Source organism: Porites lutea, chromosome 2 (genome assembly GCF_958299795.1).
Source record: "Porites lutea chromosome 2, jaPorLute2.1, whole genome shotgun sequence".
Classification (NCBI taxonomy): domain Eukaryota; kingdom Metazoa; phylum Cnidaria; class Anthozoa; order Scleractinia; family Poritidae; genus Porites; species Porites lutea.
In genome coordinates, this window is record NC_133202.1 from 12,170,369 (window position 1) to 12,190,265 (window position 19,897).

Consider the following 19,897-nt stretch of genomic DNA (forward strand, 5'->3'; position numbering starts at 1 on the left):
CTCGTTTGGCAGAGTAATTGTTGCCCTTCCAATAATACCAGTTGACGCCTTGCCATTCGTTAGAGTGTTGCCCGTGGAGATAGAGACCATTCAAGTGTGAAAAGTGGCAGCTTTTAAACCACCAGGCTCCCTTGTACATTATGGCACAGTTGCTGGAGTTAGGGTCGTTGTCACAATCTTTGGTGGTAAAAGCCATGCCACGATGATATGAAAGCGAGTCACCGGCAGTACCTAAAGAAAAAATATTCCATTGATGAAGTATTACAAGCGGAGACACTTCGATTATTTCATTTCTAGCTAGAACTGTTCGTAAACAGCTACCCCACAACTTCACCACAAACTGCAGTATATAAAACAAGCTCTGGTTAAATGGATTTTTTGATAAACGTCACGTTTCTTATGCTGCTTAATATGCATCAGTTCCTGGGGATGAAAGTAACGTTTACAAGGGTTTATTTGCCAAGGGCAATTAACAATAAGAACGACACAAAACCAGAAATTATACGAAACGCTTATTTCAAACTATGGTAGTTCGGGAAAGTATTTTCATGATTAACATATCGACAAGAATTGCCCATGGTCTGTAGGTCTTTACTCTTATATCCAACCACAGAAAGGACACAAGAATGTTCAAAACTCCAATGGAAATAACGTTTTGCACATTTTGTCGTCGACGTCATTTCTATGGGCCATAAGAATAAAGAACACGGAAAATTGTTGCCGTTTCGTTTTTGCCGAAAACACTGATAGTTTTGTATGTCCATTTCCATTGAAGTCTCTCCGCGGAAAGTCAAGCGCGCGAATTGAAACAAAAACGATGATATGTCTTGTTAAAACCACATGCCCCTGCGGTCGGGTTCCAGGGCTACCCAACAGTGGGGATCTGCATTACGATCAGCTTAAGCAAAACGTTTTTAAGTAGCACACGTCAACCCAAAGTGGACTTTTTTGAGTTCTTGTTCAGTGGTTTTGCCCAAATGTTCCGGCAAGGCGTCCTTGTAAGAAGAGTAAAGACACTTACACTTTTGCAATACAAAGTTGGTAACGTGAAGGTAATTCTTCGTCAAGGCATACAAAAAAGGACAAGGCTTCTATTCCGGTTGACGTGTGTCGCTAAAAAACGTTTTTGCTCAACCTCCCTCATGTTTTCTACGGGGAGGCTCCGCCCCGAGGTCCAACCCCTTACCCTTTTAAATAATTCATATGACAGAAAAGGAACCTCGTTCGTATACATTCCATTGAAAAATGGAACTCCTTTAACAAACCTACTTAATAAGAATAATCGCTGTATTTACTTCTCTCACTTGCAACAACAAAAAATCGTATTCAGAATAAGACGTTTTTTCCTTGCCTTGGACCACGTGGCCCGAAACGCTTTGGTCGCGCGGCATAATGAGGCCCGGGGCTAGGCAAGCTTTTTTCCTATAGTGTGGCAAGTAATTCACTACCATGAATTACTTGCCTTTCCGTGTCCTCAAGAGGTGTTGATTGGATTACAGGTAGTTGTGATTTTTTTTTTCTAATTTATGTTTTTATTAATGTGCTACGCTTCTTGTAAGATTCACCTTAAAAAAACTTACCTGAATATGTTCCAAGACTCAGCTTGTATTTGCTTCTCTCACTTGCAACACCAAAAAAGTCGTAGGAAAGGGAGGAACGAACAGCTACTGAAAACGTCAGGTGCTGATGTTTTATTCTCTAGGGAAAAAAAACTCAGAAAAGCCTTATGAGGATACACGGCCCTCCCACCCCCACCCCCCCCCCCCCCACCCGCCCCCGCTTGTAGTTTTCGCTATTTGTTGACGTTTGTCAGCGTTTAAGAGTCAATCTCACGAAAAAAGCATTTTCTTAAAAATTAGCGGTTTTTTTTCCTTCAAATTTTTTCAGGGCCACAATTGATTAACTAACAACCCGGACTCTGAATTTCATGGTCATTGAAAAACTGTGACATTATCTTCTATAAGCCCAAACTTGAGTAAACATTGAAGATTTCTAGCGTTTGGGCTGAGTTTGTGCTTTGGGAGTTGTCTATTGTTTCTAGTCTGTCATTATACAGCATTCTTGTTCAGCACGCGTGCAATGACCGCGCTTGGCTGACTTCCGAATATGATAATTTTGGTACAGTGAGACAGGCCATCGCGTGATACATAGAGGTTTAACTCACAATTTTCAATCAATTCTCGTGCTTCTTGTACCTTTGCAAAAAAATCAAGAAGTGCTACACACTAAATCTAAATCAAAGGTAATGTCACAGTTTTTCAATGACCATGAAATTCAGAGTCCGGGTAGTAAGTTAATCAATTGTGGCCCTGAAAAAATTTGAAGGAAAAAAAACTACGAATTTTTTAGAAAATGCTTTTTTCGTGAGATTGACTCTTAAACGCTGACAAACGTCAACAAATAGCGAAAACTATAATTTCTATATGTTTGCTTTGCTCGAAATCGCGCGCATTTACAAGGCCCTAAAGCGTTTTGCTGACTTGCAAGGACCCATCTGTTATAAGGATGCCCAAAATACAGAGATGAATCTCATAGTTTATTAGATATAATCCGTGTAAAGTTTGCTTATCATTTTCGCATAAATTATGACCTAAATTTGGAAACCGCTGAATTTCTCGAATTGGGTCTTTGCGATTTTGGTGAAACTCTGTTCAGCGCAAGGCACTAATGCGCACTATGCGTAGCTGAGAGATTTTCACGAAAAAATGCCGGCAACAGCAGATTTTCGACTCAGACCTTAAAGGGGCGTGGCATTATAACCACGTGACATTTACTCCGATCGCCAAAAATCTATGTTATATTGTAGATTGATCTATATGTTATCCATTCTATGTGTTATACTTACGATAAAAGTAAAGGTGGGGATACCAGAGAGCTTCAAAGTAGGATGGTACCCCCTAAAAAAAACTGGGTCGAGTCACCTTAAGGTGCGCAATAAGGATACGTATTAAACAATCAGCACGAACGGAATTGTCAACCGCAGATTTTTACTTCAAAAAAATGTTAATCTTTCGCTAATATGACTGACACGAAGGAGAAAATTTTATCTTATGCTTTAAAATAAGATGTGAATTTTGCCTTTGTCCGGCGGTATTTACATCGATTCGCAGCTGCATGGTTTTATTAAACAACTTATTAAATTTTCTAAACTAGGAGAATAATAAATTATTTCAATCTCTTGTTTTCTAGAGGATATAAACAAGCAGCAACTAATTCAATTACTATTAATATATTTGTACATACCGATCGTTTTGTTGACTTTAAAAAACTTGATTTCCTCTCTCATCTCGCTTAACTCATTTAGAACGCGATGAAGCAGAGCTTCCATTTTCTTGTTCCAACCTGTATTTAAAGGGCTGTTGTAGTAGTTGTAATTATAATTCGTATTGTAGGAATGACATTTAGAATCCGCATCTTCCCTGAGCACTGCTGAGTTGTTTGGTGTTGCATTGGACTTAGCAACGCTTATTAATAAAGAAAGAATCGAAAGTAAACGGCGGAACACCATGAACAGCGTGTTCTTTCTCGCTCGTAAATCAGCTTTTCAATGACGAGGAAGTTTTTCGCTTTATCACTAAATACTGTATCGTGTACTCTCTCTTTCGTCGCTTCTCTTCCCACCGCGGGTCAAACTAGAGACTAGAGCCGAAAAAAACGGATGCTCTCGCAGGCTGGATCATGCTAAATATGTATAGTGTTTCCTAATTGATACCTATTTTTAGGTTGGAGCAGAGGAGAATTAATGTGCGAAAAAGATGAAAGGAAACTCCAAGTCAAGAGTCTCGATTGCTTTAGATAAGAATTACTTCCCTCAGCAGCCTGTCACCTGATAGGCTCCTGCTTCCCTTCATCAATATCGAAGTAATAGGAAATTTTTAAGATGTTGTCATTTTCCAACAACTAACAGAGAATTCATTTAATTCCCTCTTTCTTTCTCATTTAAATTTTGTCATCAACACCAAACGATCCTAGCCAATGATCCAAGAAAGCAAAACCGGAATCTTCCTAGTTCTGGTCACTGAGGTCAGTTGTTAGGTGAGTTGTAGTCATGGCTGAAGGCTTCAGCTACAGGTTTTGTTATGACAGGGGATATTATTATTTTCCAATCACTATTATGTGTACTCTTTTACGGTGTAAGTCAGTTTTTGTGGCCATGCCAAATACGGGATATTCTATACCACGTTAATTTGGACAAACCCTCACACTGAGATGCTACATTAAAAATATAGCCACGAGTGGTGAGCAAACAATTCAGTACTCCCTAAAAAGAAATAAACATTTTACATGAAACACGCAATCCTCTTCCTGGTTCACTTCATTGGTTTCTCGCCAGCGAGACTATCAGTTCTGCCCCTTGACCCTAGCAGCATTACATAAGGCCTATTTCGGTTGGCGAACAAGGACATCTGAAACTGGCTCCCGTTGAGTCTTCTAAAAGGCGGGAGAAGCAGAAAAGACTAGGTTATCAACAAATCTATCTCAGGAGCTACTGAGAACTACTAGACTGGAAGAAAAACATTCCCCTGGGGGAGTTGCTCGACCAATATTTAGGTATAGGGGAAACCCAAGGGGAAACCCTGAAGCAGTTTAGGACAAAAAACCCTAAAATAAATACCCTGTTAAGGACAACACTCGTAATTTTATTACTCTTATGTTTAGGACAAAGGACAAAGTATAGTACACGCTGCCTTATTTTAAAGCCATTTATAGTCATTTCCTTCCTATCTCTTGAATTTATTACACACAAACTTCGGTCAGCAGACAAAATCAGTCATGCAGGTATTGTATTACCCTGTTTATAATCAGTACAGGCTTGCACGAAATTATATACCCTGTTTAAGATCTGTTTAAGGCAGACTAGACTTTCAAAAACGTCCTTCGTCCGATTTAATATGGCGCGGGACGAAGACCTCTCGCGACCTAGTCGCTCTCTTGGCCGCTTCGCGGCCTAGAAGCTCGCTCCGCTCGCTAAAAACCTCGTAACGTCGACTTATTGTAAGTCTAGTCCCAATATTATGATTAAGATTCTCTTTTCTTGCCTAACAGCGTTTCTCATAGAAGCAGTGAGGAGAATACGGACTGTTTTGCAGTCTAACCTTAAGAGTGCTGACAGTTTATCTCCTATCTGGAAGGCCGTTCTTACCCAAATTACCCAATTGCTGAGTAATTAGAAACATATAGAAACGACCAACACATTACTAGCGCTACAAGAACTTTATGTAGTTGTGTAGTTGTCACTTTACTTTCCTAACAACTGATCTTAAAAAAAAAGTATTGCACTATACGGAAACTCCTTTTCACACCATCTGGATTCCGTTCTGAGGATAACTAACCTGTGATCATCAGGCGTTCTATCTTGGCCTGGTCACTGGAGAAATATAGCCGTCCATTTCAAATTTCAGTACTACAGAATTAGTAAATGTACATGCGGATGGACCGTATAACAGCTAGAACGTAACGTAGCATGCATTTACGATAGTCGTATTCACAATAAAGGTCGGCGGTCTACTAATTCAAGGCCATGAGCATTTATAGACTAAAGAGAGCATGAAGATTGTAAGTTACGATGTTCGTGTTTTTGACGTTTTGTTTGGACATTAAACTATCCACCTGCCACACACTTATACCAAACAGCCATTATCAAAAGATAAAGACCAGAACATGGCAGTTTTGAGTCATTACTGACAACTCTTTTTCTTTTGTCTTTTATCATTATTATTTTTTTCATTTTTTTTTTTTCGAAATTTGCACACATACGGAGCGGATATTCAATACGAGAGAAAAAGTACTCTTAAAGATGTTTAAAATAGACCGGTTTATAAAAACGCTGTGAAATGATAAACTGTATCCTGGGAGTTCCTCCTTTCGACGGCTCCTATCTCCTTTCATTTTTGAGCCAGACGTATTCAGTATTTTGATTGAAGTCAATGGTTTGTATTAAGCAGTAGCTCCGGTTTTAGCCATGACTGATTACTTACTCCAAGTAACTTAATCAAAATAAACTCGTTCACTGATTCCGACTGTGAGAGTCACTGAGCTACTAAATCAAGTGCGCCCATGTATTGTATCGACTACATCAAAGTTTCAGAAGAACTCAAGAAGTAGAAAAAGGAAGCTCTAAGTGTTAACTGGTTTGATTTTCATTTCAGCTCGCTTAGCGGAGTAGCTGTTGCCCTTCCATTTATACCAGTTGACACCCTCCCATGACATAGAGTGTGTCCCGTGATGATAGAGGCCGTTTAAATTTGAATCAACACAGGACTGATACCACCAAGCTCCCTTACAGCGTATGGCACAGCTGTTTGAACCAAGGTCGTTGTCGCGATCTTTTGTGGAGAACGCCATTCCACGATGATATGAAAGCGAGTCACCCGCGGTTCCTAGATGAGAAGATTCGTGCTACATTAATATTTAGTGAAGCAAGACAAAGGGAATTACAACTCTCTCATTGTTACTGCCGGTTGTCACATCCGGAGAGAGTAATTCGCAGGTTGTAGGTTGTTCGACTTAGCTTAGTTATCTGGTAAAATTATACTTTTTTAAGGGAAATAAAAGAAACAAAAGAAGAAAAAAATAATTCGGAATTCAACACTCATAAGCGTGTCTGATCTTTAAGATCTGCAGCTACAGGAGGTTTTTATGTAGGGGAGGGGCGAGGCTGGTAGGGCTGTTGGCAAACTTGCGACAACCTGGAAACTGGTTAGCCTGTTCACATTATTTTCCAGTAAAACTCAAAATTGGAGTCTATCATACTGAACACATTCACATGTCAGTTGCCAGTGGCCAGTCCCGTGTCAGGGAACAAAGTGTCCCGTTGTAGCACTTTTGACGTCTTCATTGACGCTCACAGACAACTTTCATATTTGACAACTAATCCACTTGCGCAGAGGAAAGAGAGTTCTATCGAACCATGCCGAAGAATCATGTAACTTGCTGGCCAGGAAATCAACGTTTCCAGTTCTACTATTGACCAGGTTTTACTTCAAAATAATTTAAGCTTAATTATCCTAATTATCTTAATAATCGAACTTTTCCCATAGAAGTAAGTCTAAACAATAACCTGCAAAGTTCAAGAAGTGAAAGAACAGGCGAAGAGAAATCAAATGTGTGATTCAAGGGAATAATGTCATTTTGTCACAAATTACGAAATTTCTTCTCTACTTATATTCCCCTTCTGTGGTTTCGCTATCATGAATTTTCTGAATGGGTCAAATCCAAAGCTGTTCTTTTTCAGGCCATAATTTTTGGTAGACCTCTCGACCGCTATATAGTAGAGGTAGTTTAAATCTATAATAATAATAATAATAATAATAATAATAATAATAATATTAATAATAATAATAATAATAATAATAATTATTATTATTATTATTATTATTATTATAATTTTAGGAATAAAATTTTAATTGCGCTTATATGTTTGTATGGCTCTAGGCTTTATATATTACCCGAATATGTTCCAAGACTCAACTTATATTTGCTTCTCTCACTTGCAACACCAAAAAAGTCGTATTCAGCATAAGCTGTTTTTCCAGTCGTCTCTTCAAGATCCACATGAAGCCTGCTTCGCTCTTTTGTCAGGCGATGAATTTTGTCCAGTCCGAGCCAAAATTCACCATTCAGATTTCCAAAGCCTCGTTTGTAGTCATCCCAGCCTCGATAGAAATCGACCGAACCGTCCAGTCTCTTTTGGAACACTGTCCACCCCCCACCGGCCGATTTTTGGTCACAATAAACATCGAAGGCACCAGTGTTGTCGGGGTCAATGGAATAGACACCATTGTTTCGCTTGCCAACTTTGTAGAGTTCACCACAGTTCTTGTAAATTGCTAAGGATAAAGAAATAAACAACTGAAGTACTTTTGTATCGTTTGACATCACAGAGAGGAAAACATCAGGGGTCTTTTTATAAGAAGTTACAAACTGCTGCATTCGAAGGTAGCAGTCGTTTTAGAGAAAACCTGATTTTTGCCTTTTATCCCTTTTTTACCGTCTTTCACGAGTGTGACTCAGGTATGATTTTTAATTTAGACCCGATTGTGGATTTCTATGGATCGAAAGATTTTAGCTGCTTTTCAACTTTTATCCCTTTAGCGTTTTAAATGTTTTAACGGTGCAATCTCAAAGAAATAAGTTGTTTTAATTTTTCAGCGCCTGTACATTATGCAGAGGAGCGCACAGTAGCTGAAGAGCATTTACTATAACTACAATAGGAATAATAGTAATAATAAAAATGATAATGATGATAATGTTAATGATGATGATGATGATGATGATGATTACTACTGTTCCGTCCGCTGTTTGTTAACTTCTCTCTATCAAGAAAGTGCGGGTAGAGTTATTTGCCCATCATCATCGATGATTGCCACGAGGGGCAAGGTTATAGCTAGAATTTAATCATTCAAAAAATAAATAAGTAACAAACAAAACACAGCAAAACAAAGACAAATGAAAGAACTCCTATCTTCTACGTGCACGGTAAGGGTGCGCACTCTTTGTATACGTACTTACCAGTCGTTTTGTTTGCTTTTAATAACGTAATCTCCTCTCTTATCTCGCTTAACTCATTCAGTACTCGATGAAGTAGTGCTTCCATCTTCTTGTTCGACCCCGTGTTTAAGTGGCTGTTGTAGTAGTTGTAAGTGTTGTATACATGACATTTAGAACCCTCGTCGGGGCTACGCACTGCGGTGTTGTTTGCTATTATGCTTGATTTGGCAAAACTTAGTAAAGCTATCACTGTCAGAAGACTGCAAAGACTCCAAAGTGAACGACGGTAAACCATGATTAGCCTACTCGTTCTCGTTTAAATCTCTGCTTTTCACTAACGAGAAATAAATCACTTTTGCAAAACACTGAACAGTCTTCCGAGTCTCTCTCTGTTTAATACTCCGGAGTAAAGGAGCATGCTGCAATACACGCGATTTACACGATATACGCAAACGGAAATATATTAAACGATCTTTAATGTTGAAACACAAAATATACTTTCACTTAATTCCCACCCATTTTTCAGCTTAAGGATGGAAGTTAGAATTAAAGTGCACATGAAAAATGGGTGGCAGTTCAAGTTTTTCGATCGATTTTAAAAGGAAATCATTAGCATTAACAGGACGTTCTCACAATAGTTTTATTCTACGACTTCAACCAGGGAACTGATTTCGTCTTTTTCTCTCTTTTTTGTAATCAGCTGTGGTCGTAATTATAAATTTAGTCTGCCCTCGAAAGGAAAACCCGGAAGTATTTTGATCACTTGTAGTAAAATGACGTCCTCGTGAAAAATGCCTTATTGCACGCCCTTTAGGTTTTGCTATGGGTAAAGAATGTAGTTTTAAATGTTTATCATTCCTGTCTCTATTCTCTATGTTATGTATTCAGTTACACCTATATCTATGCTGTGTTGTTAATTTCAACAAACCGTCAACTGAAATGCTACAGATTTAGCATTGTGGGCAAACAACGCAATGGTCCTTGAAAAGAAATTATCATTTTAGACGATACATGGGGCAATCCTCTTTCTTGGTTCACTACATTGTTTTCACGCCAGCGTGACTATCAGTTGTACCCTGTGACCCTATCTGTGTTACAAAAGGCCTATTTCGTTTAAGAAGAAGAACAGATCACTCTCTCCCGCAGGGAAGACTGTTATCATCAAATCGCCCATAAAATCTCTTCCCGGAGCTACGGCGAAATACTAGACTGGAAGAAAAATATGTAAACTGCTGAGATTATCGATTAAGTGGAGTTACTGTTGAATGACGTGACCTTTAACCTGTCAAATGGCACACTTCTCGTCCTGTTTCTTATTTTATAACTTAACCGCTTTTAATGCTTTAAACACTAAGATAAAGAGGATTCGTAAAACTTGTCACGTATTACTTCTTTTTTTACGTTCAACTTGTCATGCTTGTCCATTTTTGACAGGACGTAGATTCGGCTGTTGGGACATTGTTTTCCATTTTTGCTTTTTGTTACGGCATTGTTAATCAATGAGTGCATGCCAATGCCATTAAAGAATAATGATGGGATAAATACGTTACGAAAGAAAAGGTCGTAAGGCGTGGCTAAAGTATACATATCTGGAACTTAATGAGTGGCCTGTTTCATGCAGTCAAAGATAGTTTATATGTACACAGATCGTGACTGAGAGCCTGGCACAGCCAGAGCCGCAGAGGAAACGAAAACGAACATGCACATAAATCCACCCGTGTCAATCTACTTTTGCTTTACGTTCGAAACAGCGTGCTTGGTTTGTTGTATGGTACTGATTTAGAGTGTGCTGGATTACGCGAAGTACGAAAACAGGCTTTTTGGACAATGCGTACCACACTTCTCTTCATCCAACCAAAAAGACCACGAATAGTCTGCTGTGATCCATTTTCAGAGTTGTGACCAGTGGGGTGGGCTTAAGGCTGAAAGAAATAAGTCGCGCCCTCTACCCTAACCCCCCCGCCCGCTCCGCCCCCACCTAAGCACCGGCAGTTCACTGGTCCAACCTGAGTCGTCAGTCCCTGACTCGAATCCGGGGCAAACATTTGACTAGTGTAACAGGAGAACACTGTACTCAGAGAGTTTAAAAGCCAAAATTTTTAATTGTCTATACTGGTTTTCCACTCAATGATATGATCAGAATGGTTAAACCGTCACTCATCTACTGAATATTGCACGACCTTAATATCGATTAAGTTACAGCAGAAAAAAAGAGAAGGTAGCTCTAGGCTTTAACTGGTTTGATTTTCATTTCAGCTCGTTTTGCGGAGTAGGTGCTGCCTTTCCACGTATTCCAGTTGACACCCTCCCATGACGTAGAGTGTTTTCCGTGATGATAGAGGCCATTCAGGTTGGAATAAAGACATGAATTAAACCACCATCCTCCCTTGCAACGCTTTGCACAGTCGCCGCTATTCAAGTCGTTGTCTCGATCTTTGGTAGAAAACGCCATTCCACGATGATATGAAAGTGAGTCACCAGCAGTTCCTTCAAGAAAAGAGAAAATGATCTTAAAGGCCGGGCTTGGCTTTGTCAGACTGTCTAGATCATTGAGTTAATGTTGTCTCACGCTTCTCTTCGTTTCGCTATAAGAAACTTAACGTTTACGAAAAATGCACCTGTAAATGAATTAAAAAAAAAAAAAAACACAGCTTCGCGTCAAATAAATAACCCAAAGCATTATAACAATTTCTTACATAAAAACGAAAAGATTAAACCTGTGAAAATTAAACTGTTAGGCTAACAAGTTTTCAAAAACGGCAATTCAGTGCAATCCATTCCCTCAAGTTTGTCCATCCGTGCCTTCTTTTGTGTTTGTTACGTAATTTATACCTTCTTTTAATAATGTTTTGATCCACTTTTTAAATATTTTCCTCAATTTGGTGCAAGGTCCCAATATATGATTGAGTTTTGATAAATTTCGCGAATCAGCTTCAATAATACTCTGATCTCCAAGAACGACTTTAAAACCAGTCATGCAGAGTTACATCTCATTCTGCAACTGGCCACCGCGCCGCCGCGGCGACCATACTTACCCGAGTATGTTCCAAGACTCAGCTTGTATTTGCTCCTTTCACTCGCAACACCAAAAACACTGTATTCAGCATAAGCTGTGTTTCCGGTCGTGTCTTCCAGATCTACTCGAAGTCTGCTGCGTTCTTTTGTCAGGCGATGAATCTTGTCCAGTCCGAGCCAAAACTCACCATTCAGATTTCCAAATCCTCGTTTGTAGTCGTCCCACCCGAGGTAGAAATCAACTGAGCCGTCCAGTCTTTTTTGGAACACTGTCCACCCACCACCGGCTGTTTTTTGGTCACAATAAACATCGAAGGCACCGTCATTATCAGGGTTGATCTTGTAAACGCCACTTATTCGTTTACCAGCTTTGTAGAGTTCTGCGCAGTTCTTAAACACTAAAATTTCAGGACAACAATTTCGTTGATATTCTCGCTCTTACTATTGGTAAGTAAAAAAAAGGCAGGGGCACCCAACGCCTAAATTTCTGTAAACTATCTGTTCGGAGAAGCAGTAAATATTTCCTAGAATTTTCTATTGCTTGAATATGGCTAAAAATGTCTAGATGAGCTTTCCACTCAGGTACATGTACAATTTTCGAAGTTTATCTAAAAATTCCCTACGATTTTCTGAAGTTTTCATATGTTACTTCTTACGTTGGGCTAATTTTTTTTAGGATTCAAAAATGTGCTGGGGAGATGAGAAAAAAGAAATATTTTTACTTTCGTTTTACGTTCACTTGCACTTCGGGAAATTAACACTGAAGCCCATGTAATTTCGAAAAGCCTCAAGTTCCCCTAGGATGACCGAACAGATACAAATTTTATAGCGCCGCCGGCTTAGAATTCATTTGTAGAGATCTAAAATAATCTGGATAGCCTAAATAGACTCTCCAATGCATTTAGGAGTAAACCGTCGTTGGGTGCCCCTGAAAAAGGGACAGCGGAAATTAAAAATTCTTTTAACTTATTGATCTGTCTTTTCGAAAATAAAATTATGTACCCTAGGAGGATGAATCGAAGACGAAATGCTATAAGCTTTGCTTCCCTTCTCAAGATAATTGAAAATGAATATGAAATTGGAATATACCTTTGTCACTCGTTTTGTTTTCTTTCATGGATTTGATCTCTTCTCGAATCTCGCTCAGCTCACTTTTAACTTCGCGAAGCAGGGCTTCTATCTTCTTGTTCGCTCCGGCGTAAAAACTGTTGTAAGTGTACATGTTATGACATTTGGAAGCTGCTTGAACTGCAGAGTTGTTAGGCGCTGTAGTGCCACTTGCATTTCTGGCGTTAAGCGTAGCTATCACCAGAAATGCGCAAACTAGAGTCAAGACACTACGTCGAAGCTTACACACGATCATTCCTAAATCGACGCGAACCAAATGTCATTAAGTTCAACTGGTATCACCACGACTGTATTAAAGGAGAATGAGTCAGCGTAACTAAAGTTTATTGTGAAATTGGACTGCCAAGTAACAGACAAGTCGAGTTTTCAAGTTTGAGCGCCCGGAGCTTATTTGCACAATACAAGCACGGAACTCTTAACGTCAGAAAAGACAATCGTCAAATTACCATCAGTTCACTCATGTCCTACAATTTGATTCTGTCACGAGCGGGATGCTAACTACGCCTGGTGGCAGGTTGTGTGATGGTAGCATCGAAGCAGCGGTTCTATTTAGTTTCAGACTCAGTGAACGTCGAGAAGATAATGCTGCTGAGTGACTATGTGTTTGATAATTATGCAGATACAAATTGAACTGATCATCTCGAATCATCAAACAGTCAAAATATTAGTTTGCAAATAGACGAAAGACAATATTTGGAAAAAAAATCATTCAAAATCTTCAAAGTATAGATATTAAGATCATTCAGTTATCAGTCCGTCCTGGCTCAAAATGTGAAAAAAAATTCATTGACGAGGACACTACCAACGGAGATATGAATAAACGTTCGTGGTCTAAGACTGAATACCTTGCACGCGAAGCTTTTTGTATTGTAGTTGACACAGACACAAAGGATTGTGACAAAACAGTTAAAGAAATTAACATTTTGCATCTTCTTACAAGACCCTCAAAGTGACATAACCAGAAGCGTCCCCGGTGTTTTTAGTTTCATGCATGCAGTTGATTTTATTTAAGAGCGACGACCAGAAAACTGAAATAGAGCAATAAAATCCTGATTTCGTGGCAAGAGTTAAAAAATCGATTTCTTTCATTTCTTGTCGATTGATAGTTCTAGAGATAAGAAACGTGATGCAAATTGTTCCCGCCGAAAGTCTTTTATTTGGCAGAAAAAGTTCGAGCTCGGGGTCTCAGAATGGTCTAAGTTGCTAATGTAACATCAACTTTCCTCGCGTTCGCTAAATAGCCGCACGGAGTAGATTGGCCACTTGCCATTAACACGCATAACAAATCTTTTTCTTTCACTAGAACATATTTTCAAGGAAATAGCGAGACTCGTCGAACTGAAATGATTCAAAAATGACGCGATAACAAAAACTTAGTGCATTACTCATTTTCGATGGCAAAATATAACATGTGGTAAACTCGAAATTCGCTTCATCCTACAGGCTGATCCTAGTTAAATGATTAAATCACAGATTTAGACATTCATCTAAGCATACTTGGGAATTCTGTCATCTACGACAGAAGCCTTCAATGAGGAATGTGCCAAGTTACGATCTATCTTCTACCGACTTGATTATCCAATTGCCCTCATAAATTCCACCATTAATATGTTTATTCAAAATATAAGTCACAAAGGAAAACCGATGATGTCAACACGATCAGAGTAGTTCTTTCCTTCAAAGATCCGGATAGCCGCTAACGCAGTCCGTATGCAATTACGTGGTCTCAACAATAAGATTGCCGTCACTTTACAGCCTATTTTTGCGAGCAAAAAATTGGAGCAAGATCTTAAGCCAAAAAGGAATTAAGCCAAGTATTGTAAGTCAGCATTGCGTTGTTTACAAATTTGCATGTGATCTGTGTGATGCAGACTATGTTGGCTACACAGCCTGACACCTTCATTAATGCATTGCCGAACACAAGTATTCAGAAGAATAAAAGAAGCTCACGGAGACAAAAATCTTCTTAATGAGGGCCAATTTCGCGTTCTCAAGAAGTGCCACGGAAAATTTGACTGCCTCATTTATGAAAAGCTACCCATCAAAGAACTGAGGCCTATAGCTTTAACACCAAGAGTGACTCCATAATTGCTGTGTATTGTTATTGGTCGTCTGTTAATTAAGGTGATTCCCTGGTTTTGCACTGCGCATCTCTTACTGCGCATAACAAGATGGCCGACGTAAAAAACAGCATGTGAAGTAACATTATTAAAATGAAGTTGACTGAAGAGAAATGCTATTGGAATTTTTACTTGCGGTTGTTTCTTGCCGAGGTGACACTCAATGTGTTGGGAATGTGCATAACGTAAGCAGTACGCGTGTTGCTGCACATACATTCTATTTTGAAACTCGCCCCAGTCCTCTCTCAAAAATCGGAGAAAAGGCATTTGATGTGCACTTTCTGCAGCTCTACCGCAAAAACGAGTACGGTGGCCCCCGTTTTTTATTTCATGATTTAAATAAGGACAGTGCTTCCTTTCGTTGAGAAAAAAATTGGCACAAATCTATGTTCAGTTTCTTGGCAATTTTACTAAATTGTCCAACTCAATTCTACTTTGGGGCGTAAAGTAAAAACAGGAGCATTAAAAGACATTTTTCTGGTATGTAAGTGGATAAACAATACAATAAAGTCAAATTCTGTGCGATACCACATGCATCATCGAAAAAATCTCTCCTTTTTGTCTAGTTTTGGGCTGCGCGCGGTTTTTGTCAAAGGGTCCAAAAATAGCCGTATTTATCAGCATTGTGACGTCAAAACGAGCACGGTGACCCCCACTTTTTATTACTTTTTTATCATCTTCATGACTTGTTACATCAGTGTACCAAGTTTCATCTACAATCTATGTTAGGTTCTTTTACTAAGGAATCACCTTAAGTTGTGACGATGTTGCTGGCTATGAAGACTCGTAATGTCATTGGTGCGATTCACAGTTTATATTCTAATACTTCGTACATAATCGCTGTTTTGCTGACCTGGTTTTAGTAGTTTTACTTCTCAAAATAGTAACAGTAGCAAAAGACTTCAGGTGAAAAATAGATTTTGCTTTTAGTATTCATTTACCTGTAAGAAATTTCTGTTAACATTTCTGTTGTGCTAATTTTGTCTCAAATGGTTGTTGTAGACGTCATACATAAGCAACCAGGCTAGTTTTTACTATTTTTCGATTACGTCACGGATGGATTACTGATTACTTCGCCAAGTATAACCAGAGTTGATTGCTACAGTGTAGTTGATGTACCGAGAAGAATAAACATTGTTGGAACCAAAGTTCAGTTTTGTTTTATCTACTACCTGTACCAGTTAGTGCGGGTTTGATCCCGAAGAGTGAAGTGACGGCTCTTCCCCGCAAGCGAGTTGCCATTTGAGTCTAGTTTCTGTCAGTTTCATCGAGAGTTAGGCACCGTTTCCCGCAAAACCTTTAATTCGTTCCAAAAGGAAAAACTTTCCGTCACAAAACAATTCATAAAAACTTACATCTCGATTATTTCTTTTTGCAACTGCTTACAAGACTTACCGGAGTATGTTCCAAGACTCACCTTGTATTTGCTTCTCTCACTTGAAACACCAAAAAAGTCGTATTCAGTGTAAGCTGTTTTTCCAGTTGTGTCTTCAAGATCCACATGAAGCCTGCTTCGTTCTTTTGTCAGGCGGTGAATCTTGTCCAGTCCAAGCCAAAACTTGCCATTCAGATTTCCAAAGCCTCGTTTGTAGTCGTCCCAACCGAGGTAGAAATCAACCGAGCCGTCCAGTCTCTTTTGGAACACTGTCCACCCCCCACCGGCTGTATTTTGGTCACAGTAAACATCGAAGGGACCGAACAACACCGATAAATTAAGAACCCAAGGAATATTTTTTTGGTGCTAACGATGAATCGAAGAGGAAGTGCTAAATCTTTACTTTCCTTGTCAAGACAATTGAAAATAGTATGAAAATGGACAATACTTTTATCACTTTAATAACGTGCTTGTTGAGAGAAAAGAACAATTGATAATAAAAACTGAAAAATGACCTACCTTTCTCAATCGTTTTGTTTTCTTTCATACATTTTTTTTTTAACAGTTTTTATTGAACTAAAGACAAGTTTTACAATTTTACTTAAGAATAAACATTAAATACAATTCTACTCAAAAAGGAAAACGGATAACAACAACGAAAAATGTATGTATGTATTACAACAACGACGATATTAATAAAGATGCCTGCTAATTTTAACGAACCTATGGGTATCAACTACTACAAAGTGCATTAGTTAGCTTCTCCCACTTTTGAAAATGAAAAAGAAGTTTATTTTTTTCCCTGGCGATATGGAGCTCAATATTGAAGACACGTCTTGCCCTAGCAATAAAACCTCTAACTGAAGGTACGCTATTATGACATTTCCTACAGTAGATATAATATTTAGCTAATAACAAAATATGATTAATTAGAATATAGTCTTCTACAATATCAAATTTTCCAAATATCACATCAGACTCATTAATTGTCTCAACATGAACATAATTATCTCTTAGCCAGGACAAGACATCCTTCCAAAACTCAGAAGATATCCTGCAGGAGAAGAGTAAATGCTCGACGGATTCCGCTGCTTCTTGACAGAAAGTGCAGTTTGGCGATTCCACCACACCAATTAAATTAAGTTTCACGTTTGTAAAGATTATACAATTTAAAATTTTGTAATGAAATTCCCTGATCTTTGTGTCCAAAGTGCAATGAAAGGCCAAAGTGTAAGCCTTTTCCCAATCAATATCTATATTTGCGTAATTGTTTGACAATTTCTGTTTTGCGGTGGGCGCAATTTGCTTTTGCTGCAGAAAGATTTGATAGATCTGTTTAAGAGAGATATCAAGGATTGGCACTACACTACCAGTTGGCAACTTAATAGTTGGGGTAATCGGTATGGGATTGGCTGATATGACGTTTGTAGATGCTTTAATAAGTGAGCGCCATTCTGCGGGAATCGAATTGATAATACTCATAAGAAAAAATCGTTGTTCAGGGTTTGTAAGTGAAGAGAAGTCGCACAAGAAGGAGTTGTGCGCAGAAATTAAATCCTTAATCTTCACGAAGCCTAAATTTACTATATCTCTTCTGTACATCGATTTTTTGTCATAACAAAGAAATTTGTTGTTCCAGATAATTTCGTTAATGATTTCCTCGTAACAACTTGGAGTCTTCCCATTAACCTCCGACCACGCATCGAAGCATTCCTTATAATATGCTGGTAGACTGATTTTCAATTTAGAAGTTTGAAAGTTGCAATGCAATACAAAACGTCCTCCGACTGGTAACAGAAGTTTGTCTAGGATTACTTTCCAAGGACTTGAGTAATCCTCCAATAATTTCTTTAAACATGTTATTCGTTTAGCGCAAATCATAGATTGAATGTCCAACATTTTGAGTCCACCCATTTCTATATCAGATATCAATGCAAGACGCTTCACTTTGTCCTTCCCATTCCAAATAAAGTTGTAGAGAACTGAGTTTGCCTCTTTAATTAGTTCTTTAGAGACTGGTATAACCGATGCTCTGAACATAAGCTTTGGGATTGCGAAAGTTTTGACTATCTGTATTCTCCCTAAAAGGGAGAGCCCTCTCCATTTCCATACGTTGATTGATTCCTTTATACTTTTTAAAGTTTGACTAAAGTTAAGGTTGTTCCTTTGCCTATCATCATAACCAAAATATATCCCCAAGATTTTTATGATCTCACGAATACTATGAGTTGGGGAGTCTTTCTCCTGTAGGATATTATCTCCTAGAGGCATGATTTCTGTTTTTTCATCATTCACCTTTAGGCCGGAACACTCCAAAAGAGTTGAGAATACGAAACAGATTTGTATAAGATGTTTTGTCTTTTAAGATACAGGTCATATCATCTGCAAATAGAGACAGTTTAATCATTTCTTCCCCAATTTTAAGCCCTTGTACATTGCAGTCCTCTCTTATTTTTACAGCTAAGGTCTCAAGCGCTAGGATGAAGAGGTAAGGGGAGAGTGTATCCCCCTGTCTGACACCTTTACCTAGTAGAAAAGGACCAGTCGTAAATCCATTGTTCATTACACAGCTGGATGCATTTTTATACAGAACACGCATCCACTGAATAAAAGATGGGCCAAAATTGAATTTGTGTAATGTTCTGATTAGAAATCGAAAGTCTAGTGTGTCGAAGGCTTTTTCAAAGTCAATTGCGATCATAAATCCCGACCAACTGTTCCGTTTGGTGTAATCCACAATATCATCAATCGTTCTAATTGCGTCAAATATGGACCTACCTTTAACAAATGCATTCTGACTGGGATGTATTAAATTTGGCAAGACCTTTTCCAGGCGCTTCGCTAAAACTTTAGAAATAATTTTCGCATCGACGTTAATTAGCGATATAGGCCGCCAATTTTTAATTACTCGTTTATCCTTTCCTTTTTTTTCAATTAACGTGATTATAGCCTGTTTTTGTGAGTTTGAAAGTTCTCCAAACTCATAAGAGTAGTTGATGCAACCTACTAGAGGTTTCCCAATCAAAGACCAAAAAGCCAAATAGAATTCTATTGTTAGTCCATCGTTCCCAGGCGTTTTATTTTTTGGAAAGGATTGTAAGACATTAAAACATTCATTATATTCTATCCTTCCTTCACATACCATTCGCAACTCTTCAGTCAAGGTAGGAACTTCCTTTAAGTCATCTAGAAATGACGATGAATGACTATTATTCTCTTTGTAAAGATTGGAGTAAAAGAAATCTAATTCACTCATAATTGTATTAGGATCAACTGCTATTGTTCCGTCGCTTTTTAAAATTTTCCGCAAACAACTTTTATTTTTATTTGATTTTTCCAAATTCAAAAAATATTTGTTGTTCTTTTCACCTTTTTCGTACCACGTTGCACGGGAACGAACAATAGCTCCCTGAGTAATGTAATCATACAGTTGGTCGTATTCTGCCTGTAAGCATTCTAAATCCTCAACATTTTGTCTCGATGGATCATTGTCACACTTTTTGGTACAGTTCTGTAATTTTTCTTCCAGTTCATTAAGTTTAGCTCTCCGGTTCCGAGCTTTTGTTTTGCTATAACTTATAGTGAGCTGTCGAATTTTGTATTTTAGCAAGTCCCATAAGACACGCCTATCAACAACATCCTTAAATTCTTCGAGCCAACTTTTGATGTTTGTGTCAAGGAGATCGCAATAATTAGTATCATTCACTAAAGAACAATTAAACTTCCAAAAGCTTGGACCGCGTTTACTGTCATCTATACCGTTAATCGA

At 38.5% G+C, this 19,897-nt stretch overlaps 2 protein-coding genes across 2 annotated transcripts; both read right to left on the reverse strand.

The window, feature by feature from the left end:
- Positions 1-6,010: 6,010 nt before the first annotated feature.
- Positions 6,011-9,262, reverse strand: LOC140926631 (microfibril-associated glycoprotein 4-like). The gene is made up of 3 exons (XM_073376351.1): positions 8,512-9,262; positions 7,449-7,829; positions 6,011-6,380 (listed from the first exon to the last, which is right to left on the reverse strand). The coding sequence occupies exons 1-3, from the start codon at positions 8,783-8,785 to the stop codon at positions 6,118-6,120; spliced, it is 918 nt and encodes a 305-aa protein (XP_073232452.1). The 5' UTR covers positions 8,786-9,262; the 3' UTR covers positions 6,011-6,117.
- Positions 9,263-10,510: 1,248 nt separating this feature from the next.
- On the reverse strand, positions 10,511-12,916 carry LOC140927749 (microfibril-associated glycoprotein 4-like). Its single transcript, XM_073377432.1, has 3 exons — positions 12,595-12,916; positions 11,526-11,903; positions 10,511-10,977 (listed from the first exon to the last, which is right to left on the reverse strand). Exons 1-3 carry the CDS (start codon positions 12,866-12,868, stop codon positions 10,715-10,717), a joined length of 915 nt encoding a protein of 304 aa, XP_073233533.1. The 5' UTR covers positions 12,869-12,916; the 3' UTR covers positions 10,511-10,714.
- Between the last annotated feature and the right edge of the window lie 6,981 nt (positions 12,917-19,897).

Coding starts and splice junctions, on each gene's coding strand:
- LOC140927749 (XM_073377432.1), bottom strand. CDS start 12,868: ATGATCGTGTGTAAGCTTCGACGTAGTGTCTTGACTCTAGTTTGCGCA. Junction 11,904..12,594: donor AAACAAAACGAGTGACAAAG/GTATATTCCAAT, acceptor CTGAAATTTTAG/TGTTTAAGAACTGCGCAGAA. Junction 10,978..11,525: donor GAGTCTTGGAACATACTCGG/GTAAGTATGGTC, acceptor CTTTTCTTGAAG/GAACTGCTGGTGACTCACTT.
- LOC140926631 (XM_073376351.1), bottom strand. CDS start 8,785: ATGGTTTACCGTCGTTCACTTTGGAGTCTTTGCAGTCTTCTGACAGTG. Junction 7,830..8,511: donor AAAAGCAAACAAAACGACTG/GTAAGTACGTAT, acceptor CTTTATCCTTAG/CAATTTACAAGAACTGTGGT. Junction 6,381..7,448: donor GAGTCTTGGAACATATTCGG/GTAATATATAAA, acceptor CTTCTCATCTAG/GAACCGCGGGTGACTCGCTT.